The sequence below is a fragment of the Artemia franciscana genome, chromosome 19 (genome assembly GCF_032884065.1).
Source record: "Artemia franciscana chromosome 19, ASM3288406v1, whole genome shotgun sequence".
In the NCBI taxonomy this organism is placed as follows: Eukaryota; Metazoa; Arthropoda; class Branchiopoda; order Anostraca; family Artemiidae; genus Artemia; species Artemia franciscana.
In genome coordinates this window covers 16,961,519-16,989,390 of record NC_088881.1, presented here as the reverse complement: position 1 = coordinate 16,989,390, position 27,872 = coordinate 16,961,519, and the positions used below count along the sequence as shown (strand labels likewise).

The 27,872-nt window shown below is 34.5% G+C and overlaps 1 protein-coding gene across 2 annotated transcripts in view; it reads right to left on the bottom strand.

Moving 5' to 3' along the window:
* The window catches only part of LOC136039351 (fatty acyl-CoA hydrolase precursor, medium chain-like), a 141,876-nt gene that overhangs the window by 72,088 nt on the left and 41,916 nt on the right, over positions 1–27,872 (bottom strand). For both annotated transcript variants that reach the window (XM_065723011.1, XM_065723012.1), the window contains exon 5: positions 13,752–13,942. In XM_065723011.1, coding sequence (XP_065579083.1) covers positions 13,752–13,942 — 191 coding nt within the window. The remainder of the gene's footprint in view (positions 1–13,751; positions 13,943–27,872) is intronic.

Here is a 27,872-nt window from a genome sequence, read left to right as displayed (position 1 = left end):
GGGTCGCAGGAATCGGAATCGAGGCAAGACTCGCATTTTAACAGACAAACCTGAAAAGGAAGAAATTACAGCTAAAAAGCAGGGAAAGATCAGATCACCGAAGCGATCTGCGAAGAAACGCAAAAACAGTGCGTCCCGTAGTGACAACGACGGAGCGGAGCTTTATTCTGGCTTGGCTGCCTTGAATGATTCATCAAGCGACGAATCTCTTCACTGTGGAGAGCTTGGAGAGGACTTTGAGCCTTTTGACATAGAAAATGCTCAAGTTGAAAGCTTTGTTCTTGTGAAATTTGAGCTGAGAAAGTCTAAGAAGTGTGATGTTTTCTATATTGGCCAAATCAAAGGAAAAAATGGAAATGATGTGGAAGTCACTTTCCTGCGCAGAAATGGAGTACGGTTTGTTTTTCGAGATATCGAGGACAAAGATGACAGAGTTCTTGCGCTTGCATCGCCTGCTGCTACCGGCAACCTCAGCTGCTACAACGCGAGATAAAGAGGGTCCACTTGTGTACATATTATGTGATTTTAAGATGCATCCGAGTTTTAAAGTACACAGCATTTTATTGAAAATTAACTGCTGTCCGAACCCACCCTCATACAGTCCGAGCTCATCCCTCATGATGGGGTGACTTCGGACATTTATGAAACATGAATAATTTGAGCTTAGGGCTAAAAGATGGAAGATACAAATCTACAAAAATTTCCGATTAAGCATCACAACATTCTCTTTTGTTTCAGCCAAGAACGGAACTAAAAAAAGTGACTGAAGTAGAAGCTACAACAAAGCCAAATTTTCTGTCCGAACCAAACCCACCCTCCCTTACGTATACAGTAAATTTAAACATAAGAGAAAACCTACTATTGAAGTTGCGATGGCATCAATCGCGTAGATGATCCAGTCAAACAGAATGCCTTTTCATATGAAAAATAATGCCCTTTTGCACCCAGCAAAAACTATGCAGTAAAAATGATATTATGAACTTATTTAACAAATTACTGTGCATCGAAAGTTTTGACTAAATATTCAAATTGTTTCCAAAATTTTAATTAGTCCAAAATTTTTACTCTTAAGCAGAAAAACTGAAAAATGTGGAACCCACCGTCTACCAAACACTTTACAATCATTTACACGTGCAGTTCAACTCCAATATATTGGAGATTTATTCGGCCGATAGCCCATATTGTATCTTGGTTAAGCTTGGGCATGATTCGAACAACAATCGAAAATTAAATGTTAAAATTTAAATTTTTTCAACAGATAGTAAGTATTAACATTAAAACCCAAAACAAACAGAAATTAATATGTGTATAAGCGTGGAGGTTGCCCCTTACTCAGATCCCAGTTATTTACTTTAAAGATTCACTTTTTGTCCCAATTCTTTAAGAATGACTGCTCAAACACACGTGCCGTATAAATGAGGATTATTTATAAAGTTTTTTTTTTCAAATTTTAGCGTAAGAAATAAGGGGTTCAGGAGGGGACATCCCCCCTCCATAACGAATAATTTTTGTCCGTTTTGAGTCTTAGTGCTGCTCCTTATTTTCAGTTGAAAAGCAGGTTTTTTTCGATGCAATCACTATTAAGATTAATCGAAATAATAGTTGTGGTTCCAAATGGCAATTTTTTTTTCACAAAACAGTTTTTTTTTCAAACAAGTTTTCAAATTTTCAGTTACATTTGGCCGTGGCTAGCTCTTTAGGTGGTCACAGCTACCGCTGCAACTATGATCCTTAGCATTTGATTTACAGCATTACTTTAGCATAAAATAGCATATTTTATTTTATATCCAAAAAAGTAACATATTTTCTTGTTAAAAAGCTAATGAAATACAAGATATATGTTCTTTGACTTGCTCACTGAATCTATCACACTAGTTCCCAACCTTAATTTTGGCCAAATTCCACACAAGCACATCTAAACTATGGAAGGCATTTTAGTAAAATCAATTTTCTATTTTATAACAAAAAGTGTCAAAACTTATTTATGTGGAAGTTGTGCAAACTCCGTTAAGTTTGTCTACGAAAAATCCGATTTCTATCTAATTACGACTTTGTAGGTCACATGCTCCAGACTGATAGTTATGCATTCAAAATTATATTTTAAGAAATCTATTGATTTTAAGAAAGCTTTTGATACTGTTGATTTTGGAATTTTGCTGGATAGATTGTCGAAGTTAGGTATTAGGAATAAGTGTTTGAGTTGGTTTGAGTCATATTTGCGAGGTAGAAGTGTAAAAGTCGTAATAAATAATGAAGTTTCACAAGCTTACCAATTGAATTACGGAGTGCCACAAGGTTCTGTCCTAGGTCCTCTTTTATTTTTAATTTATGTAGATAGTAGGAGATTTTTTGTCCCTGGTTACTTAACGTCTTTTGCTGATGACACTGCTATAACTGTTATTGCCAAATCGTTGCCGGACTTGATAGACCGAGCAAACAATGCTTTAAAGGGACTACATACGTTTATTACACTCAGTAAACTTGCTGTTAATGCTTCAAAAACAAGTTACATGGTTTTTAGAAGGACTGGTGAGCTCCAAGATTTACCTTCAGATATTAAGTACAATGGTGTTTCTTTAAAACAAGTCCGAGAAACGCGTTACCTCGGGTTTCTTCTTGACTTCAAACTGAGTTGGAAGGCGCACAGTGACCTAGTTTCCTGCAAAGTGTCAAGGGGAGTTGGAATGCTGCGGCGTCTAAAAAATGTGCTTCCTTTGAAAGTTTTAATGTCACTGTACCATACTTTAATAGCGTCGTATATAAATTATGGTTATTTAATCTGGGCTAGTAACTTTCAGTCTAATTACAGGAGGGTTCAAGTGCAACAGAATAAGGCAATTAGAATTCTTGGTAATTATGATCGTGCAAGCGCTAGCACTGTGTCTATATATAAGAAGTTTGATATTTTGGATGTTGGAAAAATCAGAGACATGCAGATTGGTATTTTAGTATATCAGTGTCTACATAATTTAGGGCCTGATATTTTTAATGATTTTTTTAGCTTGGGTTCTTCCTATCATCATTATGACATGCGAAATTCAAATAATCTTGTTCATGAGTTTCGGAATACTTCCCGGTCGGCTCATGTCATCAGATACATGGGACCGCCCGTCTGGAATTCATTCCCACAGCAAGTTAAGGAATCAGAAAGTCTGCCTCAGCTGAAGCGACGCCTCAAGGCCCATCTTCTCAACAATTAGTAATGTTGAGTATTTTAGATTGAGAGAGGGGTATCTACCCCCATTTTGTTAAATTGACCATTAGTTTTTATTTTGTTTTCTTTTTTTGTGTTTTTTTTTCTTTTTTTGTAGTTTATTTATCTTATTTATTTTTCTTTTTGATGTAAGTGAAATATGTTAAAGAAATGGATCGTATTTGATGTCAGCTATGCTTACAGGCCATTGCGGCCTATTTTTTTTTAGCTGATGAATGAAAGTTTATTGTATTGTTTTTTGAATAAAATTACCTACCTACCTACCTACCTAAGAATCCATAACAAAAAAAGGAAATATAAATCTAAAGGCAGGTACAGTTCGCACAGCTCAAATATTCTTTATTCTACTATTACCAATTTATTTAAGCTATGAGTCCTCTGAGTGCAAATTACTGATTTCATTTACTTATCCCTCTTGTCAACTCCTTCTTTCACTACCAATCCCATCTTGAGTTTTCATCATCACCACCTCTCATGTAAGTTCAAACCAGTTTACATCCATTAAACCTCTCCATTTTCAGTATAAACATGAACACAGTAAATTATTTTTTAAACAGTTCTTGGTGACGAACTGTAAGTAAGGAGCAGCGTGGCTCAATAGTAACCGAAACTCTAATAAACAGAGTCTTGGTAGTAACGGATACATAAAGATGATTGAATTTTGATGCTTATTCAAAATATATAAGATTCATCAGGTTTACTGTTACCCATCATAAGATACGAGCCTGAGAAAACTTGCGCAATTTTTTAAAAAGGGGGGAAACACCCCCGAAACATCAAGTGATCTTAATAAAAATCACACATTCAGATTTAGAATATCAGGTAGCCTTAATGTAGAGGTTTTTAACTCTAATATACCAAAATGTATGATTTTAGATCTTTTGCCAGAAGCAACATCACGGATGCGTGTTTATTTGTTTTTCCCTGGAAGGATCGTATTGAACCTATTATCTTAGAAGATCGAGAGAGGGCTCATTTGATCGGAAATTAAAAGTTCTAGTGTCCTTTTGCAAGGGACTAAAAACACTCGGTTATTTTATTCAGTATTGTCGAAAAATTTAGTAACTAGGTCTTTGAGAATCCCACAGCCCTCAGGAGAAGGGGTACAAGCTATAAACTTCGCCCATTGTTTACGTATACTATTGGCTATTGGGAAGTATAAAGATACTTTTCAGGGGTCTTAGGGGAGGGATTTCTGGCAGAGTCTATGTGGGAGGATCTTAACCATGGAGGAATTTTTTGCAGAGGATCGGATTTTTCTTGGAGGAGCTGGATTTCCTGGCATTATTTAAAAAACTATCAGAGATTAAATTAAATAAAAAAAATTTCAACTGAAAGTGAAAGGAGAGTTGTTCCCTCCTCAATACCCGCTCTTTACGCTAAAGTTCAATCTTTTGTCACAATTTTTAAGAGCAACTCCTGAAACAGAAGGGCCGTTTAGTTAGAATCAGAAGCTTTTTTTAGAATTATTTTTTTTTTGAAGTATTAATAACTTTAGTGTAAAGAGTGGCGTATTGAAAAGAGGGCAACCCTCCTCATATTCTTAATATTTTTTGTTCCTTTAAGTTTTAATGTTGCCGGTTACTGGCAGTTGAAAATAAATCTGTTTTTTTTTATTTAATTTAACAAAGGAGTAAAATCCTTAAAATTTTTACTTCCAGCAAGGACAACTTATGTCCTTTCTTTTTCATATCTCTTTTTCAAAACCATGAGGTTAAATCCCTAATTGTATTGCCAACTAGATTGGAATCACATATTTTTTCTTCGTGAATAATGAAACATTTGAAATATTTTCTCGCTCTGGAAATTATATATTTACGTTTGTTATAGTTGAGATAGGATGTATAACATGCACAAGGAAAAACAAGCTTTCAAGCCAAATCTCTCCCTTAGATCTAGCAGTTGAAGCAAATTATTCTTCCAATGTTTTTATGGGACTGGCGTGTTTATCTTTGCCTTGAAAATCTTTTTCTTTCTTCTCGTTAATGGATAACCCGCCACAAAACAAATTGACGATAGAGTTGGGCATTTGATAATGACTAGATATAATTAGAGAAGATTAGCTTTAAGATTATCTTCAACTTATCGTAAATTTTGTCTGCTGAAGCTGTAAGAAGTATGCTATAAATAACACCTAATCTTTTAGTTACCATATTTTTTTTGTGCCTTGAATATCTGAGTGACCATTCAAACTAGGGAGCCTGGAAAGCATTTATTAATTTCAGTTATTGTCCAATATTTAAAAAAAAGAAGTACAGAACCAGGGCTGGTAATTCATTCTATGATTTACTGTATATTTACAAAAGGAAAATTAGGTTAAATTCCTGATTGTATTGCCGACTAGATTTGAATCACATTTTCTTCATTTTGAATAATGCATGATGCATCAATAATGATGCTCATGAACTGTGACATGAATATCGAGTCAACGTTACCTGACGACATCTACAGATTCTTCAACTGTAGTCGCTAGAAGATGCGATTTAAGGTTTAAGGTAAGTTAATGACAACTTTCGAGCTCAAATGCAAAGGGGTATTTTTATTTCTGGCGACTCCTCAGCTATAATCATAAAAATAATAATAAGGAATATTAGTAGTAATTTCAAATAATTCCTGGTCAAGCTAATTGTGTTGTAGTAGCAACGCTTTGGTTTAATCCTGTTTATTTTACGTTCTTTTGTAATCCGCTGATTTTTATTACAATAAAGTGGTAAGGGCCTTACCTCTGCGGCTTAAAAATTTCTGATCTCATATAAAATTAATGAATATGGCAATACCTTTTGAGAACTCTTGAGCTTGAGCATTACAGCGCACTAATCTGCTGGAGGGTTTTACAGTCTGAATCGGAGAAGATCTGCAGTTCTTCAATGAAGCCCTCTCTTCTCCGAGCCAGTTTTCGACTTTTGGGTGGAAAGTTCTATTCTAGCAGGTAGAGTTAAAGCTAGACTAAAAACTAAATGTGTTTAAGATGAACTATGGAGCCCTGGCCCAATCATAAGGAATATTTCCTTATAAAAATAAACAGAAAATTCAGACATCCAAAGAAAAAAAAATTTTCTATGGGTCCAAAAGTGCTGCTATCCACTGTGACTAGCCATTATTGGCAGAGAAATGGAACCAAATGTGAAACATTTATTTAAATACATTTCTCAATACTAAAAAAGAGGAACCCTTTGCTTCTTTCTTAGAAGTAATGTTAAACTATCGGACCTTGGCAGGAAAATCCTTTTGACTGAAGGTTTCACTTTTTTTTACTCTTATTAGCAATCTTTGATCAGCTGATTTATATGGTATATTTTTTACATAATTATTTTTATTTATGATCTACAATGCTTTGAAAATTTTGTGATGTTGACTATATTCTGTGGAAAGAAAAGTCGAATTCATTTTTTCTTTTTTTGCGAAAGCCAGCCAAGTCCTTGTGCAAAAACATGTTAAGTTGATGCTGAGCTTTGTTCTCTGCTAATGACAACTTTTTAGCGGCAAGGAAACACCCTCTACAAATCGGAAATACTCAGTAATTTTCAATATGTCAGTTTAGAGACACAAAGTGAGCCTTTGAATCTTCCAGCCCCCTTAACTCTCAGACTACAAACTTTTAGTGGGTGTAAGTGTAAAAAGTGGGCCCGTGATCCTTCGCACACTTTCCAAATGTCATCGCTTCCCAAAATTGATTTGTTTCTGCAGACAGTTAGGTATGCTTTGATTGCTCGAAGCAGAACCACGCAAGGACTTTCAATCAATGCTATAAAAGGGAAATGAGGTCACATATCTTCTCTAACGTCCCTATCCTCCAATTGCCAAGTTTATAGCAGAAATTAAAAATAAATCACCTTATTTTAGCCAGAATCACAAAATTAATTCCAATATGTAAGATTTGAACGCTAAACTGGCAAATGGCAACTGCTGTACAAATTCCCTTACCTGCATCTCCAACAACCAACTTAGTAGCCTAAATTTAGGTAGTTTCCACTTTTTTGAACCTGAATTGTTCAAGGACCCGTAATCTACAGAATTAGAAGACCAAAAGGGGCTTGTGACTCGACTTGCTTGAACCTACTTGATAGGAAGAAAATTGTGAGCCTAAAAAACTTCGGTTGCTATTTGCCATACTGGGTTATTGAATGAATAGGTCTGATGCGGTTAGAAATTTGCAAGTTCTCTGTTGAATACCTATTTTGGAAAACTTATTTTTAACGCTTGAAGTAGCTATATTGGTTAGAGGGCTTAAGAACTTTGTAAAGCAAGTTTTTATTTTCCTTCCCTAAAAGTAGCATCTAACTCACATGACTGGCTGTCTGCTAGAACGGAGCTTATCATTGAAAAGAGGTGCATGTTTAATAAAAAAAAAAACAATGTTTGGATACAGCATTTTGGCAGCCACCACTTCAACTTGAAACTGTTCACCACAAGTTTTACGTTTTGGAATAGTAATAAGCCTTACAAATACAATACGAATCGGAATTAAAATTGCAATACCTAAGAAAAAACCCGTCATTTTCAACAAGTACGCAAGATGGTTAACCCCAAAACTAACTGAACCAAGACGAAAGAAGAGCATTAAAAAAAAAATTAAATTTACGCAACTGAGGAAAATTATCTTAATATGAAAATAGAAAAAAAAAACTGTACTCGAATGAAATTAAAAAGACAAAACTCGAAGATTGGAAATTTTTTGGAAAGATAAAGGTGGCTTAGATCCCTGGAGTACAATACATAAAATATGTTCCAACCGCCCCTCCCTAGTACCCCTTATTCATTTGGCAAAAGATAGCAGTATGTACGCAGAATCACACCAGGAAGCTGGAGAGGTATTCTTAAACAAATGGCTTACCCCTGATGACAACTCAACGGAAACTTCTTATCACGGAGGTCAAGTTGAATATGTATGTGACAATTGGAAACTTCTTAACCGAGATACATTGTCACCAATAACACTTGATTCAATACCAAGATGCTATTAATTCTTTTAAACAACTAAAAGCTCCTGGTTTAGTTGATGTTGATGTGGTTATAAAAGAAAAATTTCTATTTCTTAGCTCTTAATTTGTGTAAAATATATAATGCATGTTTGAATATTAAGTATTTTCCTAGGTACTAGAAAAATGCTAAAATCATAGTAATTCCTAAGCGGGGGAGAACCAATGATTATTTACCTTCTTCTTATTAACCCATTAGCTTATTACCAGTTTATGGCAAGATATCCAAAAGAATCTTATCATACATTTTAAGTGATTTAAGTATTAATAAGAATTGGATTTTTAAAGACCAGTTTGGATTTGTTAAAATCAAATGAATCCTAGATGTCCTGGGCAAACTTGTCACAACAGTGGAAGAAAATTAAAGGATGAAAAATTCACCTTTTCCTTCTCTTTGATATCAAATATGCCTTCGACAATGCATGGCACCCTGAGATTTGAAAAAAAGTTATTAGAATTTGGCTGTCCAACTCCTCTAGTTATGCTGATTAAAAGTTATCTATCAGATCACTCAGTATCTTACGGTGATAAAGCTAATAATGTAACTCGTATCCTTCAAAACTCGTGCCCACAAGGAAGCATACTTTCTCTGTTTTTATCGTCTATTATTGTGGACGATTTGCTTCGTTAAGAGTTACCGACATGCTGTACAATACAAGCGTATTATGATGATATCTGTGTAGCAATATCTTCTAAAGATGCGAATTAGAAAAATGAGCAGAAAAAATAAATTAAAATTCGATGTTAATAAATATGAAGCTATCTTTTTTACTAAGAAAAGATAAATTCCACAGATTAATCTTCAGTTTTAAAGTCTTAGAATACCAATAAGTGATAAAGTAAGATACTTGGGCTTAATTTTGGACAAGAAATTACTTTGGAATGACCATGTTGAAAGTAAAGTAAAAGTCGCCAGACAATATTCAACAAAATTGTTATGTGCCACCAGAACCACTTGGGGTCTTAAACCAATTGCCCTAAGAAAGTTATATAAAGCTGCTATTGAATCCACCTTTTATATGAAATGCCTGTATGGATCTCAGCAATACAAAATGAAAAAACTATATATTGTCAGCACTATATATTGAATAAAAAGAAAATTGTAAAAAGGTTAGTATCTGTCCTAAGAATTTCTATGGTTTTGATTTCTGAAAAACCTTTTTATCCGCTAAAACTGAGACAGTAACGGTTTTAGCAGGATGCCTTCCCAATGACTTCAGAGCCAAAGAGATAGCTCTCACCAGATATCTAAGGAGAGGAATACCCGATTATTGGCTACCCCTGAATAATTTAAATAACCATAAATTAAATGAATATGCGTATTATACCGACTCACAAGCAAATTATGTATTGGGTAACTCCTTTTCTATCTCTAATACTATAAAAGAAAATCGGAAAACTTTATGCATAAACCTATATATGGAATGGTACGAAAAATTCTGCCAAGTTGTAAAGTCCTGAACCCTTCAGTTTTTTACTGATCATATTGACCTTTTTGATTGACATATTGATCATTATCTTTTTGAGTGCAAACTTTTTGAAAATGAAAGAGCCGAAATGTATTTTAAATTAAAAGAATTTTCTTACTCTGATATTTTTAACATTATTGTTATTTGTTTTATTAAAGAGACCCAATATGCCGTTCTAGAATACTTGATTCGAACAAAGAGACTGTTTTTTTAAAGAGCTACAATAAACCAAAGATAACAGAAATATAGTCAAATAACATTTTAGGCGTTAAACTGGAATAAACCACCATTAATAAATAAATGATTTCAGACCACCTTTAAGGAATGGCTCATCATTTTTTTTTTCAGAAAATTTTCTCTCGGGACATATAATTTAAAAAAAGTCAGCTGGTTTACAACCACCTCGTTTAACCAATGGCGAAGAAACAAAACCAAGGGGATATTTTCATAGAATTTGACCTTGTTTGAACCAAAATCAAACAGTTCGTGGTAACGAACTGTAGTAAGGAGCGACCCGGCTCAATAGTAACCAAAACTCTAAAGAATTGAATTTTGATATCAATAGCTACATCAAAAGAATCGCATTTTAATGCTGATTTTAAATATATAAGTTTCATCAAGTTTAGTCCTACTCATCAAAAGTTACGAGCCTGAGAAAATTTGCCTTATTTATGAAAATAGGGAGAAACACCCCCTAAAAGTCGTAGGATCTTAACGAAAATGACACCATCAGATTCAGCGTATCAGAGAACCCTACTGTAGAAGTTTCAAGCTCCTATCTACAAAAATGTGGAATTTTGTATTTTTTGCCAGAAGACAAATCACGGGTGCGTGTTTATTTGTTTGTTTTTTTGTTTTGTTTTTTTTTTTCCAGGGGTCATCGTATCGACCAAGTGGTCCTAGAATGTCGCAAGAGGGCTCATTCTAACGGAAATGAAAAGTTCTAGTGCCCTTTTTAAGTGACCAAAAAATTTGGAGGGCATCTAGGCCCCCTCCCACGCTCATTTTTTTCCCAAAGTCAACGGATCAAAATTTTGAGATAGCCATTTTGTTCAGCATAGTTGAAAACCATAATAACTATGTCTTTGGGGATGACTTACTCCCCCACAATCCCTGGAGGAGGGGCTGCAAGTTACAAACTTTGACCAGTGTTTACATATAGTAATGGTTATTGGGAAGTGTACAGACGTTTTCAGGGGGATTTTATTTTATTTGGGGGTGGGGCTGAGGAGAGGGGGCTATGTTGGAGGATCTTTCCTTGGAGGAATCTGTCATGGGGGAAGAAAAATTCAATGAAAAGGGCGCAGGATTCTCTAGCATTACTATAAGAAAACAATGAAAAATAAACATGAAAACGTTTTTTCAAATGAAAGGAAGAAGTAGCATTGAAACTTAAAACGAACCGAGATTATTACGCATATGAGGGGTTCTAAAAATACTTTAGCATAAAGAGCGAGGTATTTAGGAGGAGATAAATACCTTGCTCTTTATGCTAAAGTATTTTTAGTAATTTCAACTATTTATTCTACGGCCTTTCTGATTCAGGGGTCATTCTTAAAGAATTGGGACAAAACTTACGATTTAGTGTAAAGAGCGAGGTATTAACGAGGGTACAAACCCCCTCGTATACATAATAAAAATATAAGGTTATGAAAGTTTGTTACGTAAGTTAATTCTTAAGTTACGCACATTTTTTACTAATAAAAACGTTCGTTAAAATTAAAAGTTCTAGTTGCCTTTTTAAGTAACCGAAAAATTACAGGGCAACTAGGCCTCCTTCCTCACCCCTTATTTCTCAAAATCATCTGATCAAAACTAAGAGAAAGCCATTTAGCCAAAAAAGGAATTAATATGCAAATTTCATTTTAATAATTTATTTGCGGAGAGCCAAAACCAAACATGCATTAATTCAAAAACGTTCAGAAATTAAATAAATAAAAAAACTAATTTTTTTAGCTGAAAGTAAGGAGCGACATTAAAACTTAAAACGAACAGAAATTACTCCGTATATGAAATGGGTTGTCCCCTCCACAATCCCTTGCTCTTTACGCTAAAGTTTGACTTTTTGCCACAATTCTACTTTTTAAAACAATTAAAAGCTTTAGCGTAAAGAGCGAGGGATTGTGGAGGGGACAACCCATTTCATATACGGAGTAATTTCTGTTCGTTTTAAGTTTTAATGTCGCTCCTTACTTTCAGCTAAAAAAATTAGTTTTTTTTTATTTAATCATACAAGGACTTACAATCAGTATAATTGGAAGCAAAAGTGAGCCAGTGGCCTCTCACAAATTCCATTGCCTCTTGCAATTGACTTTTTCTCTACGAACAACTTGAGCTTTCTTTCTTGCTTTATTGACTGAGAAATTTGTTCATTTATCATGTCTTAGATTAATGAATCTCATTTATCCATTATTCATGGTTATTTAAACATTCAGTAACTCTGTATTTTGGTCATTAAAAAGCTAAAGCTAAGGGTTTACTTCTCCAAGAAAAAAAATGAAATTTGTCGAATTTTATTTTCGTTTTTTTCACAATTGGTCCTACTTTCCCAGCATGACAATGAAAGACACCTAAATTCTTTGTTCCAGCAGTGAATGAGATGGAAAAAATAGTTAGAAAAACCTGTTCTTCTCAAAATTTTGACCTGATTTCAAAATCGGAGTCCGCGACAGGACAAGATTTGTGTGACAGCAACAAAAAGAAAAACAGTTTACCTCTCATAGAGACTATCTGTCTTGGCTTAACTCTAATTAGTCATGGCTTTCAAGTCTTATCGCTTTTACCAAAAAATAGTAGTTGTCTCATGAGCTATAACAGATTTTTTTTTACCATCAGAAGGTTGAGGCTTTGGCAGGTTAATGAATACCAAAGTAGCTGTTAGAAGCCACTTATCAGGTGCAAATAAAAAGTCCAAGTGCTCAAGCCCTTAAGCTGCGATTATAGAATGATCAAGAAAATTGCCCTGCACAAAAGAGTTATTATCTTTATTAATCTTCTTGGGGCTTCACAAATTCGATAGGCTTTTCTTGGTTGCCCATTATAGGCAATCCAGAATTTGCAAATTTCTGGTTTACAGAACATGCAAGAATATGCTGCAATGTTTGTTTATAATATTTGAGACAAAAGTAACATATTAATCACCTATTTTGCAGGTTTGTGTTTTTTTTTTCATTACAATATTCTTTGTAATTCAGTCAAACAGTTCGTGGTAACGAACTGTAGTAAGGAAGGAACCCGGCTCAACAGTAACCAAAACTCTAAAAAACAGAATATTGATACCAATAGCTACATCAAAAGAATCGCCTTTTAATGCTGATTGTAAATATAAATTTCATCAAGTTTAGTTTCACCCATCAAAAGTTACGAGCCTGAGAAAATTCGACTTATTTTAGAAAAGGCGTTAATGAGCGGGGCGTTAATGAGAGAGCAGCCCCTTTCATATACGAAATAATTTTTGTTCGTTTTAAGTTTTAATGTCGCTCCTTACTTTCAGTTAAAAAAACTTGTTTTTTTTATTTAATTCATAATCAAGTCGGGTCTCCATTTCATAAGGTTCTACCTGCATTATTTCATTGTTTTGAGTGTAAACTTCTACTTTTGGCTATTACCCCACAAGAATCATTTCATTAAGTCTACTAGGCAATTAGATATCCCATTTTTTAATTTAATGTAATAACCAAGAGATTATAAGCTTGTATTTATCCCTATGATCTTGTTATTTGGTGTTTCAGAACGCACTATCCATATAAACTGTATATTGAAAACGTGCGTAAAAGATTACATGACTTAAATGATGTATTTTGCTTTTTGCGACGCATAAACTCTCAAAGACTCAACGGTTCTTTATGTTGAAGCTAATGTTTTGAAGGCAATGAGCTATGAGACTGGAGACCAAAATAGATTATGACCTCAAAAGCTGGTTTCATGTTTCGTTTTAAGTTGGTTTTATTTCTTTTTACTTATATTTACACTTTTTTATGCGCGGAGATTTGTCTTTGATTTACTTGATAATCTCACTACTTTAAGCAAAAAAATACTGTTCAAAGTTGTAAAACGAGTAATAAAATAAACTTTATAGAATCAACTTACCAGTTGGTCCTTTTGAAATTTTATCAACTCAATTGATGATTTGTTTTTTAAGCAACTGACAGCTGATACTACAGGCTCTAAGGGACAGCCAGCAGAATTTGCTAAGATGTTGAAGTATTCCCGTGGATTAGGCTCTGTGCTCCATTCGCAAAGTGAAGAGCCGCTTTGGAATATTGCCTGCTGGAATAGGCCTAAAAAGGAAAATAAGCAATCAATTTTTGCGTTTACGTAATTGAGTAGAGAATGCCTTAAGAGCGGCTTTCACCGTTGACGATTATTTAATATTATTAAGTCATTTGAGGTTATTATCTTGCGTTTAGGGATTATTTCCATTTCGAAGACCATAAATCAGTGCCAACTTACTTACACTAGCTGAAATAATGTTAACAAACTACAATTCAATCCCTCAGTTCGCAATGTGGCATTTATAATCTTCCTTACTTTGTATAATAATTTTCTTTCAGCATTAAATTCTTTTCTTTTTTTTCCTAGAACTATTTCATATGAAGAAAAAACAAGTTTTTACAAAAAATCGATCCTAAATATGTCATGCTTATTTGTTTTATTGAACATGGGACCTGGATACTTTCTGAATGTTTAAATACCATTTTTTGTTGATTGTGTCAACTTACTGTTGCAAAATAGAAACAGTGAAACTCCTATTAAAGTGACATTAATAGTGAAAATTTCTCTACAATTTTTGTATTAATTACGGGTGCCTTGCAGCTCCTGGGGGAAACTTTCCTGAGAAAAAGTTCAGTAGAACAGTACGCAGAGTTTCTAGTGCCATGTATTTCTTTCGGCTTCTAGATTGCATCTTCGATGTCATATACTGAGAGCAGGTCCAGATTGACGCGGTTCAGTAGCTTCTGGATGTGTCAATTGATTTTACATAACAGATAGCTCCAGAAGACTGAACTTCGCTCGGTCTCTAATGTTCAACACGTGGCACGCTTACATACATATGACCCTCGCTGTCGCTTGTCTTCTGAATGCAGATTATTGTGTTATTTTTCAGTTATTCCCCCAGTTTTAATTTCATTTTAGTTGTCTTGTTAGATGATTCAGTTTCTACTTTGCGGTTTGGTGCGATTCTGCTCTTTCCATGTCATTTTCGATTTGATGTAATCCTCGCTGTCACTCCTCGCTGTCTTCTAACCGTAGGTCTCGTTGTGCTTGGTTTTTGCTCATCATTACCTCAGATGTTTTTTCCACGTCTTCTGCTTTAGGTGTTTAGAGTCATTCGTCATCTTGTATAATTTGTACGCGTCTGCTTCCTATTTGACTAATCATGCTTGTTGTCAAATGTCTTCTAACCACCATTTTGTTGTGCTTCATTTTCGTTCATCATTAGTTCTAACATTTTTTTTTCCATGGCTTTTGCTGTAACTGTTCGGATCCATTCCTCGTTTACTCCATTTGATCCGTGCTTCAGATAATTTCTCTCAAAACTTTGCTTTAGCTTTTTGGAATCATTCATTTTCTTGTATATTTTGCATGACATTGTAATTCTTATTTGTCTTCTAACCGCAGATTTCCTTGTGCATTATTTTAATTTGTCTCGCTGTCGCTTGTTACATGCCTTTTGCTTTAGGTATCCGGATTCATTCGTCATCTTGTATAATTTCTCATGAGTCTGCTTACGATTCGATTGATCATGGTCGTTGTCACATGTCTTCTGCTTTGAGATTTTGTTTGTGATTCGTTGTGATTCTCGTTATTGCTTGTCTTCTAACCACAGATTTCGTTATGAATCATTTTGTTTGCAATTCACTGTGATATTCAATACAAAAACTCTTCTAAGCATATATTTTGTTGTGGATTATTTTTGTTTAGGATTCTTTGCGATTCTCGCTGTTGTGCCTCCTCTAAGCAGGGATTTTGCGGTACTTCCTTTCTTACAAGTTGATCTAATCCTCGCTGTTGCTGTTCTTATAACTGCAGTTTTTGATGCACTTCACTTTCATTCATCACAAGCTCAAACACTTTATGTATGCCTTTTGCTTTAGCTGTTCGGATTCATTCATTATCTTATATACTTTTGCACTGTTGCTTCTATTCTAACTGCAGATTTCATTGCAAGTCATTTTCGTTGGTAATTTGATGTGATTCTCACTGTCGATTGTCATCTAGCCTTAAATTTTGTTCTCCATCCTTTCATCTGTGATTCGTTATGATGCTTGTTGTCGCATGTCTTCTGACCCCAGATTCAGTTGGGTTTAACTTTTGCTCATCATAACCTGAGACCTTTGCTCCATGCCTCTTGTCTTAGCTGTTAAGTAATTCAGATTTAATTATGAATCTCCTATGTTTGCAACTCGTTCTGATTTTAAAAAGGTATGGAAAAAATGTTTGAGGTAATGATGAAAAAAACTGAAATACGGTGAAATCTTCGGCTAGAAGATAAATGACAAAGAGAATCATAACAAAACAAAACTGAAATTCTCGACGAAAATAATGCACTGAAAAATCTGTATTTACACAAAAATGACAGCGAGAATCACAACAAATGCAAACAAAAACCAGGTACACGAATATCTGTGGATAGATATAAAAAATACATTGGAATCAAAGAACGTGTTATTTTAGTGCCACTCAAGAAAGAAGAAAGTAAAATGACCACCAACATTGCTGATCAACTCTTAAGAGAATATAAATAATATGAAAGTTTTGCTAAAGCTATTCTGTGAGGGATAAATAGTAAGGAGGAATTTGTGATTTGCTTTTGTGACCGTCTCGCTTTTTGCCTTTTTGTTACTGAATTATTTAACAACTTATCTAAACCGAAGTTACATGTATTATTTTGATTTTTCAGAGAGTATCTGCAATCAGACACGCCTGATTGTTGCTGAATTATAAAAGCAAAAATAATTATTGAGGAAAAAACTGGAAAAGATGGGTTTTGATACTTATGATATTATATGTAATTATACAAGATGATGAATGAATTTGATCAGCTAGGACAAAAGACGTGAAAATTTGTCTAAGGTAATGACAAACGAAAATGAGGCACAACAAAATCGGTGATTAGAAGACTTGTTACAACAAGTATTACAACGAATCACAGTTGAAAATGATGCATAATAGAATCTGCGGATAGAAGACAATCAAAACAGAGAATCAAATTGAATCAGTAACGAAAAAAATGAACAAACAAAATCTTAGGTAAAAAAAAGCAACAGAGAGAATCACAATGAATTGAAAACGAAAATAATCCGTTATGAAACTCGCGCTTAGAAGACAAGCGCAAGGGAGAATCACACTGAATCGAAGACAAAATGACGCACAATGCAATCTGTGGCTAGAAGACAAGTGACAGCGAGAATCAAAACGATTCAGTAGCGAATATAATACACGGCAAAATTGGTCCTTAGAATGAAAATGATGCCCAATAAAATTTGAGGTTAACTTTGCGCTTAAAAGAAATGTGACGACGAGCCTCAAAACTAATCACGAATTAAAATGGTGCACAATAAAGTCTGCGCATGGAGGACAAGCGACCGGGAGAAGAACAACGAATCGCAACTCTACGAAGAGGCATGTGACAACAAGTATCATCAATCGAACTGGAAGCATTCGCAAAGACATCAAAATTACGATGCAATGACGAAACATAATATTTTAGCGCCGTCAAAAAAAATAAGCAAAACTAGTTTTGAGATTGTCGATCGCCTCCTAGGAGAATATAAGTCATATAAAAGTTACAATTTTCGGAAGGATACATAGGAAGTAGGTGTTGAATTCACGCCAGAACTTTTCAAGTCATTTGAAATTTCTGACTTGCCACCCCATGAATTAAAACTAAAGAAAGTTAAGATAATTATGCTAATATATAATTTAGATGTTTCATTGCGAATGTACAATTGAACAAGCTTTGCTATTGTCTAAAATTAATAAACCTATTTAAATGAAGCCTTAAAAGACATTTCTATACTAAATGTTAACTTGATGAAAGTACCAGCGTTCTTAGGAACGAAGGAGTCAAAGTAAGACAATAGTTTGTTTGAATTTGATAGCTCAAAACATGGTTTTTCGTCAAATGTAAATCAATTTGATACAACTGAATTTTCAATAGATGACTTGGGCACCCTTTGGGCCAAGATTATCATGTTACGCCACAAAATGACAGAAGATAATATGCTAGTTTGTTTATTGGTATAAAAGTAAAACAGTTCAAAATAGGGATGTTACCTTTTTATTGACAGTGAAATATAAACTATATGTAATTAGTTTATTAGGTATAAATTCTGTTTATTTTTATTCATGTCTTTTAGTTTTACTGCTGATGATGAACACTGTATATGTGTTCGAAATATCCAGTTAAATAATTTTATATTTCACTGTCAATAAAAAGGTATCATCCCTATTTTGAACTGTTTTACTTTCGTCATGGAAAGGCAGTGTGGTCTTCGAAGTTATCTACGTCGAGTTTATTGGTATAATCTTTTCAAGAATTAAGAAGGTCAGTAGAATATTCAAATTTATTTTTAATGAGCACTCCTCCGATGCTCCTTTTGGGTTATTTTTCCCTTTTTTGAAAATAGATGACATTTAGGCTCGTAACATTTGATGAGTAGCTTTAAATATAAACTTCATATACCATCAACTATTGAAATATGAAATCAACCATTTCTTGCTAACAAATTGTACCAAAGGAGTGAATCGACTCAGTAGTTACCAAAACTCTAAAGACCAAGTGTGATACTAATCAGCTTATTATTCCGAATATATAATTTTTATTAAGAGTAGTATCTTATCTATGGCTTTAGAGGTGCCCATAAGGAGTATACTTGAAGTTGCTAATCCCTCAATACGTTGGTGTCGATTATGTGCACCTGTTAGTTAGATAAAACTATTGGGAGTTGATTGTTACTTTCTAGTAATGCAAATTTTTTCTTCAAAAGATTTCAAGGTTGTTAAGTAAAGGTTCAAAAACCTGCGAGGGCCAGGTACGAAAAACACACAGGGCCCACTAGTCAAGTGGGGAATCCCCGGTTCTAACTTACAATGACATATTTGAAGTTTCTCAAGACATTCTTCAAGACATTTCAAAACGTTTTTTCAAGACATTTATCTTCAAGGTTTTTCCAAGATATTTTTCAAGACGATTTTTAAGATATTTTCGTCAGCACGTTTTTCTTCGAGATTTCTTCAAGACTCGTTTCTTCAGGGCCCGCAAATCAAGTGGGGAACCCCAGGATGTAACAAAGGAAGACGTATTGCGCACGCTTGAGTGTTGCATAATACTTTAGGAGACAACTTAGAGAACAATAGGAGAACATTATTAAAATGCTTTACTGTTAGGGCAATGAAATCAATATTATACAGATGGGTAAGAGCATCTTCACTATAAAGTCATTTAATCGAGGATTGTCTACATCAATGCTGAGAAATTCATGTAAGTATAACTAAGACATCAAAAATGTAATACAGTATGAAAACCACTTTTTGGTCAATAAATCTTGTACTCGCTTCCAATTTGGTCCTAGAACCCTTGTAATCTGACAAAAACAAGCAAAATGTAAGCGGTATAATAATGTATAAAGCCGTATAATGTCTTCAACGTTTTCTTAAAGAAACCTTTTCTTTAGTCCCTTAAATCAGTGGTCTTATATATTTTCCCCTGTTAAATTAAAACGTTCTAAAACATTCAGAAATTACCTCCTAAAAATAGGGCAGCTCCTTCCTTGCATTTTAGATATACCTTTTAAGTTTTAACATTGCTCCTTACTTTTAGTAAAACATTTGATCTATTGTAATATCTTTTCGTCTTTAATTTTATATTTTCTTACTGTTGGCACAATAAAAGGGCAGAGAATTTAATACATTTTCAGGAATGTGCGTTCTCCTTATTTCCAGTGATTTTGTATAAATTGACAGCATCTTAACACCATCTGGCACATATCATCATTTCTAAAGCATTTTCAGCTATTTTTCTACAAAAACAACTCTATAAACTAAGATCGACCATTGTTTTTAGATGAACATCGGAAACTGTCTGTTTCATTGTTGGAACGTAATACACTATGGCAGTTTCCAGCCAGTGACACACAGTGGATGGCTTGTGGCATCCTCTGACACCCTCTCTTTGTTTTTGTCTGTTTTTGTCAAAAACAGACAAAAACACAGAGGAAAAAATAAACAAAAACTCACAGAATCAGAGACACGGGCACCGGGAGAATGTAACTAAAACACACATAGAAACACACAGAAAGCAGACGCATAAATACACAAAAACGCACACAGAGACAAAAACACACAGACAAATACACAGAATTAGACACAAAGGCACAAAGAGAGAGACAAAAACTCGCAAACAAACACGAAGAGTCAGACAAAGGAAAAAACAAAGAAAGACTCATTGACAAAGACACACAAACACAGAGTCAGACACACGAATAAACAAAGACAGATATAGAGACAAAAACACACGCAAACACACAGAGCCAGTCACACAGCCACAGAGAGAGGGAGATTGATAAAAACACAAACACATGAACACACCGAGTCAGACGCATATACACAGTAAGACAAACACAAAAATGAAAATGTATACACAGACACACAGAGTCAGACACACTGTCAGAGAGACGAAAAGACAAACAAAAACACACAGAGTCAGACACACAAACACAAAAAGAAAGACACAGAGAAAAAAACACACACAAAAATGCACAGAGCTAGACGCACAGAGACAGAGAGAGATGGAAAGAGAGAGAGAGAGAGAGAGATAGACACACAAATACATAAAGTCAAACACACAGGCACAGAGAGACAAAAAACAAACAGAAACACACAAAGACACACAGAATGACAAAAACCTACGCTGAAAAAAAGGGGTCAGACAAAAAGGCACAGAGAGAGGGAGGGGGAGAGAGAGAGAGAGACAGAGAGAGAGAGAAACGAACAAAGAAGGACATACAGAGAGACAAAAACACATGCACAAACACATATACACAGATGCACAAACACACAGGGTCAGACAAACGGGGAGAGTGAGAAAAAAAAAAGAGAGAGAGAGAGAGAGAGAGAGAGAGAGAGAGAGAGAGAGAGAAACACACAAACACACAGTCATACACAAGAACAAACAAAAACAGACACAATGACAAAAAAAACATACATAAAAACACAGAGTGACGCACACAGACCTAGAGAGAGTTTGTAATACCTTAGATATGAAGTAAGATTTATTTTTTAAGCAAGAATCAGCGACAGTACTAAAAGGATTAAAAATAGTAAGTTTGCAGGTGCTGATAGTGCGGTAATGAGTTTCTTAAATAGTTTTTCCTACCTGGCCCTTGTATGTTTTTAAACAATTTACATAAAAACCTTGAAAGAATTCTCAAACAAAACATTGGCATAAGTAATACGAAACGATCAACTACCTATAATATTACGTAGCAAACAGGCGCACGTACTAACTACCAACGTTTTGAGGGATTAACAACTTCAAGTATACCCACTACGAGTCCCTTTAAAACCATAGATAGGATAATTAAGTTTCATGCTAGCCATAATAAACTACGAGCCTCAGGAAATTTGCCTGGCTTTGGAGAAAAGGGGGTAAAACATCCCGAAAAGTCAAGCAATCTTAATGAAAACAATAATATTAGATTCACTACATAAGAGAACCTTTCTTTATAGGTTTTTGGCTCCTATCTACAAAAGTGCATCATTTTGTCTATGGATGCGTGCCGATTTTATTTATGTTTTTTTGTTGTTGTTTTTTCCTTGGTGTGATCGTATTTAACCATTAGATTTGAAAGATTGGGAGGGGGCTCATTCAAACGGAAGTCAAAAGTTCCAATGCCCTTTCTAAGTGACCAAAGAATTAAAGGACAACTATTCCCCTCCCACGCCCCTTTTCCCCAAAGGTACTCGGTCAAAATTTTAGGATTAACATCTGATTTACCGTAATCCAATAGCTATTCTTTTGGTGATGACAAGAACCCCCTCCCCAGAGCAATTAGAGAAAGAACTGTAACTTACGCAATTGGCTCATTGTTCATATATAGTATTTGCTTTTGGGAAATGTACAGAATTTTTGTTTTTTTGGGGGGATTTTTTGTGGGGGATTTCTAGGGGAAAGAAATTTACCAAGGAAAATTTTACACGAGGGAGGGAAGGGATCTCAGGCCATAATTTGAAAAACAGTCAGTTGTTTAGAAAACAAGTTTCTAAAACTTGAAGTAAAGATTAGTATTAAAATTTTAAATGAGTAAAAACTATTTTGTATATGAGGGGGAAATCCCCTTTCCGACTCCTTGCTCTTTAAGCTAAAGTTTAACTTTTTGTTACAGCTCTTCAAGAAAGTCTGCTAAAGGGGCCAAATACCATAAGTATTTTTTAAAGAATTGTAAGTCTTTAGCGTAAAGAACGAGGGTTGAAACATTCTGTTTATTCTAAGTTTAAATGTTGCACCTTACTTTCAGCTGAAGAAACTTGTTCTTTTTGTTTTTTTATTTAATCACCATACAAAGCATATTCCTTTAGAGTACATATTCTTACCGAAACCCCCTTTTTAGGATTTCTGTTACTGTTAGCACGAGTCACTCTTTATTTGTAGTTCATTACCACCTACTGTATAATAAAACAAAAACAAAAAAAAATCAAATATTTCCGTCTATGCATCGGCAAAACTAAGTTCCTGGTTTCATCTACCTCCCTTCCTAGTAAATTTACTGAAGGTTGAATTGCCCCACCTACCTCTTCAGCTTTTGTGCCGGTAAGTAAATGAATGAAATCTAATGGTACAGAGATAAATATTTTTCTACAATAAAAAGGAAGCTATCACCCTGCAGTAATCATATTCAGGCTTAGTCTAAATGAAGGCAGATTAGACAATAATTTTTACCTCCTCTTCCTTAATGGTCTTTTTCATATTCGTCTGAAGACTCAAAGAGAGTTAGACAACTTGGGCATTGAAATATACTCTTTGAGGCATCTGCAACCCCACACCAATACAATAACCCAACACCCCTCCTTCATAATTACTAATGCTCAATTATACATCACTGCAGTGTTGGGCATAACTAAACAATGCATCGATATATCGATATTTTTACTTTTGATAATCGATATATCAATTACAGTATTTCTTATCAGTTTTATCGTTGAGATTAACTTTAGGTTTTGCCAAAATTCAATAACAAAATTTGTAGTTTGTAAATTTGTTAACAAAAAGAGTATTTTGCCTAATGTTTTCCAAATTTTGAATAAAATACAAGAAAACTTTCATTATATGAATGAATATTACAAAAACCTTGAATTGGAATTAATCGGGCTCAGGATAAAATAAAGTAAGATACTGGCTTTTTTGGATATTCAAAATTAGCCGTATGTCAGTAATTTCCCCTGACAGTTGGTTCTGCTTTGCAGCGATTAAATAAAAAGAATCCACTGAAAGTAAAGAGCAATACCAAAACTCAAAAACAGAAATTGTTCCGTACATGAGGCGGATAACCCCTCCTCAATACCTTGCTTTACACACGAAAAATTTTAGAAATCTCCTTACTCTAATTAAACGGCTTAAATATTTGGAAATAAAGTGAAAATTAGCGTAAAAACTGTGGTATTGAGGAGAGGGACCCACTCTTCATACAAGAGGCAATTTCAGTTCGTTTTAACTTTGGATGTTGCTCCTTACTTTTTGTTGAAAAAAAATTGTTTTTTATTTAATTGCTTTCCAAATAATGGCAAAAAATCCGCCTTTTCTCTCCATGGAAAATCCCCTCCCCAAGAAAATTCTCCTTGGAAAGTTTCTTTCGACTGAGATCCTCCTTCCTCCAGACAATTCCATCCCTTTAAAAATTTCCCCAGAAAACTTCTTTGTGCAATTCCGACTGAAAATTATTTGAGTCAATTTTCGTTGGAAAAATACTCATTTTTCTTTTAATCGCTAACTGTTTTTCAAATCATGCCGGAAATCCTCCCTCCGTGGAACAAAATTCCTGGAAGTTCTCCCCTTCCAATGTATCCATGGAAAGTTTCTCTCGTGTAAAATTCCCCAATAAAGAATCTCTCCTGTGAAAATTCCCCCCGGAAATATCTCCCAGACAATGTCAACTCCTTTGAACATTTTCCCTGGGAAATTTCTCCGGTATATCTCCACATGTAAAATTAAATTGATAAAGAAAAGGTAAGCCACACAAATATAAATTTAGTATAATAATTCTAGTAAATACCCCCGTGTGTGGTTTCGGTTAGAAAATTCATCCCTGAAACTTCCCTCCCGATGAAAAATTCACCTCTTTGAAAGGCTCCATTACAAAAAAGTCCCCCCCCCAAAAAAAAATTCACCCTCCCAAAAATGTGTATATTTACTTCCCAAAACCAAATACTAGATGTAAGCACTCGATATATTTCACAAATGTACTAGCTTTTTCCCCGGGACTTGCAGGGCTCTGTATTCCCCAAATGCCTGATTACTTGACTTTTCAACTATGCTAATCAATATGGCTTGTCACAAAATTTTGATCGAATGACTTCAGAAAAAAAGAGCATGGGAAGGGGATCTAGCTGCCCCCAATCGTTTTGATCACAAAATAGGGAACTAAAACAGTAATTCCGTTTAAACAAGCCCTCTCCCGATCTTATATGACCATTGGTTCGATACAATCACCCTGACAAAAAAAAACCTGATCTTTGTTTATGTAAAAATTACGAGATTTCACATTTTTCGAGATGGAAGCTAGAAACCCATACAGTTAGATTCTTCGACATGCCGAATCTGGTGGTCATATATCGATGTTCAATATCACCCAACACTACATCACTCTACATTTGTTGGCGAACTGAGTTTTATACCAATAGATAGAAAGATTTCAGATAAAAAAAAAATTATTGAAGAACGATCATTATATTTCATCCAATAAAATGAGAAAATATATGGCCTATAGTGTAAAATACACTAACATCTTCAAATCTAGATTTCCATGATCTTATTACTTGTTTAAATATTTATCTGTATCAAAAAGAAATCAAATTTATCTAGTTTTCGTCTTATCTAGTTTTATAGTCATCCTTACACTTTTGCTCTATAGAGATGCAACAATCATGCTGTATTCTGACAAAAAAAAAAGAAAAAAAGACGAAAAGGATTATAATTTGCATAATATTTTGTATATAAGAGTTTAAAGGGTGCCATGAACAAGGGGGAAGGGTGTTAAGGACGAAATGTTAGGCATTTTAGTGTTTAAAAGGCTTTCAAACACACATGGAAAGTTGAATATCCATCAAAGAACTAATAAATAAACCTTTTTTAGTATTCTTTTTCATTGCAAGGGTTACTTTTCTGCGATAAACTATTGCTACTTTAACAAAAAATGTTGTGGCAAATCAACTACTAGAATTGCAACAAAGATTTGAACTTCTATGTTATCAAACAATTCGTGGTAACGAACGGTAGTAAGGAGCGACCCGGCTCAATAGTAACCAAAACTCTAAAAAATTGAATTTTGATACCAATAGCTACATCAAAAGAATCGCATTCTAATGTTGATTTGAAATATATAAATTTCATCAAGTTTAGTCTTACCCATCAAAAGTTACGAGCCTGAGAAAATTTGCGTTTTTATAGAAAATGGGGGAAACAACCCCTAAAAGTCATAGAATCTTAACCAAAATCACACCATCAAATTCAGCGTATCAGAGAACCATACTATAGAAGTTTCAAGCTCCTATCTACAAAAGTGTGGAATTCTGTATTTTTTGCCAGAAGGCAGATCACGGATGCGTGTTTATTTGTTTTTTTGTTTTTTTTTTTGTTTTTTTTTCAGGGGTAATCGTATCAACCCAGTTGTCCTAGAATATTGCAAGAGGGCTCATTCCAACGGAAATGAAAAGTTCTAGTGCCCTTTTTAAGTGACCAAAAAAATTGGAGGGCACCTAGGCCCCTCCCACGCTAATTATTTTCCCAAAGTCAACGGATCAAAATTCTGAGATAGCCATTTTATTCAGCGTAGTCAAAAAACCTTATAACTATGTCTTTGGGGACGACTTACTCCCCCACAGTCCCCGTGGGAGGGGCAACAAGTTACAAACTTTGACCAGTGCTTTTTTTCTGCTGGAAGTAAGGAGCAGCATTAAAACTTAAAACAAACATAAATTATTACCCATATGAGGGGCTCACCTCCTCCTAATACCTCGCTCTTTACGCTAAAGTATTTTTAGTAATTTCAACTATTTATTCTACGGCTTTTGTGATTCAGGGGTCATTCTTAATGAGTTGGGACAAAATTTAAGCTTTAGTGTAAAAAGCGAGGTACTGACGAGGGGGCGAACCCCTTCGTATATGTAATAAAAATATGAGAATACACAAGTTCCTTACGTAAGCTAATTTATAAGTTACGTAAATCTTTTACTAATAAAAAGATTCGTAAAAAATCAAAAGTTCTAGTTGCCTTTTTAATTAACCAAAAAATCGGAGGGCAACTAGGCTTCCTCCCCGCTCTTTTTTTCTCAAAATCATTCGATCAAAATTATGAGAAAGCCATTTAGCAAAAAAAAAAAAAATATGCAAATTTCGTTTTAATTATTCCTCTGCGGAGAGCCAAAATCAAAACATGCATTGATTCAAAAACGTTCAGAAATAAAAAAAAAACAAGTTTTTTTACTGAAAGTAAGGAGCGACATTAAAACTTAAAACGAACAGAAATTACTTCGTATATGAAAGGGGCTGCTTCCTCATCAGCGCCCCGCTCTTTACGCTAAAGTTTTTTTAATGTTTTAAAAAGAAGAATTGAGAGAAAGAGTCAAATTTTAGCGTAAAGAGCGGGGTGCTGATGAGGAAGCAGCCCCTTTCATATACGAAGTAATTTCTGTTCGTTTGAAGTTTTAATGTCGCTCCTTACTTTCAGTAAAAAAAAACTTTTTTTTTATTAAGAATAAAACACGCCATGGACGGATATTTAATCCTACTGTCACTTAAAAAAAAAATCCAAGTCTTCTTATACTAGGGTTATCATGACAACAAAATAACACGGAGGCACAAAGCTGGGACAGAGGTATGGATTTACAATCATATACAACCAAATAAAAGTTTTGAGAGCAAAGACTTGGTTCTACACAAAATCACGCACACCTGCCAGAAAGAGTACAAGCACCCTCAAACCAACGTTCTACATTTTAACGCCTGGGCTCACTATTTAAGATTGAACAAAGGATACTAACTTGAATTGAACAAAGGATACTATTTTGTTCCATTCTTAACTCTTAGATAAAAAAAAAGAACATAGCTTTGAAGGATAGGGAAAACATTCAAATTAAAGCCTCTTAAAACCAAAAAAAGGTGTATAATTTCCTTAACCTTCGATCCATGATTAAGTTATTTAAAGGAAACAAAACCCTTGATTTATAGCCCGTCTAAATAAAAGATTTCATAGACAGCAAGTAGACGCAAAAGAAGTAAATTATACTCCTACCATTTCTTGTTAATGATACAGAAGCACGAAAATTATTAAGGTTCCTTCGCATCCAAAAAATATTACCATAGCTAAAGGCCTAACAAATGTCATTAATCAAGCTTTAATTAGTCTGGCCAATAGTTTCAATCACGGTCAGAGTTACTGCAATAGCGTCGACTTAGCATTAAATTTATAAAAAATAATGTTTTTCTCATGTAAAGAAAAGAACGAATCAAATACTTGGAACTAGCAGAAATTAGCTGAAATAAGACGACAAACCTAATACGATAATAAACTATTATCAAAAAGAAATAATGAAAGTGTACACATCAGAAGAGCCCCATTTTCAAGGGCTGAAGCCTGCCCCAGGAGTATTGTTTATCAAATGAATCCCTAACTTTTTTTAACACTTAGAAACCCCAACCTGAAAATCCATTGTTTGATTTTATGCCTCGAAAGTATATTTCGAGTGTCACTTTCTGCAAGGTAATTTTTGTTTTCGAAACACGTACAAAAGTTGAACATTAGTTCGAAGACTCCAAAATGAGGGGAGCAGCTTCTCTTGTCTTAGAGGGTGTATTGCCTTACGTAGGGGCATTTGTCCCAGAAAATACATGCAGTTCAGACAAAAAAGACCTCCATTACAGATTAATTGCTAACGGTTTGACAGCACTGTTACATGAAAGCTATCAGAGGAGGGCCATTGAGTCTTTCTATG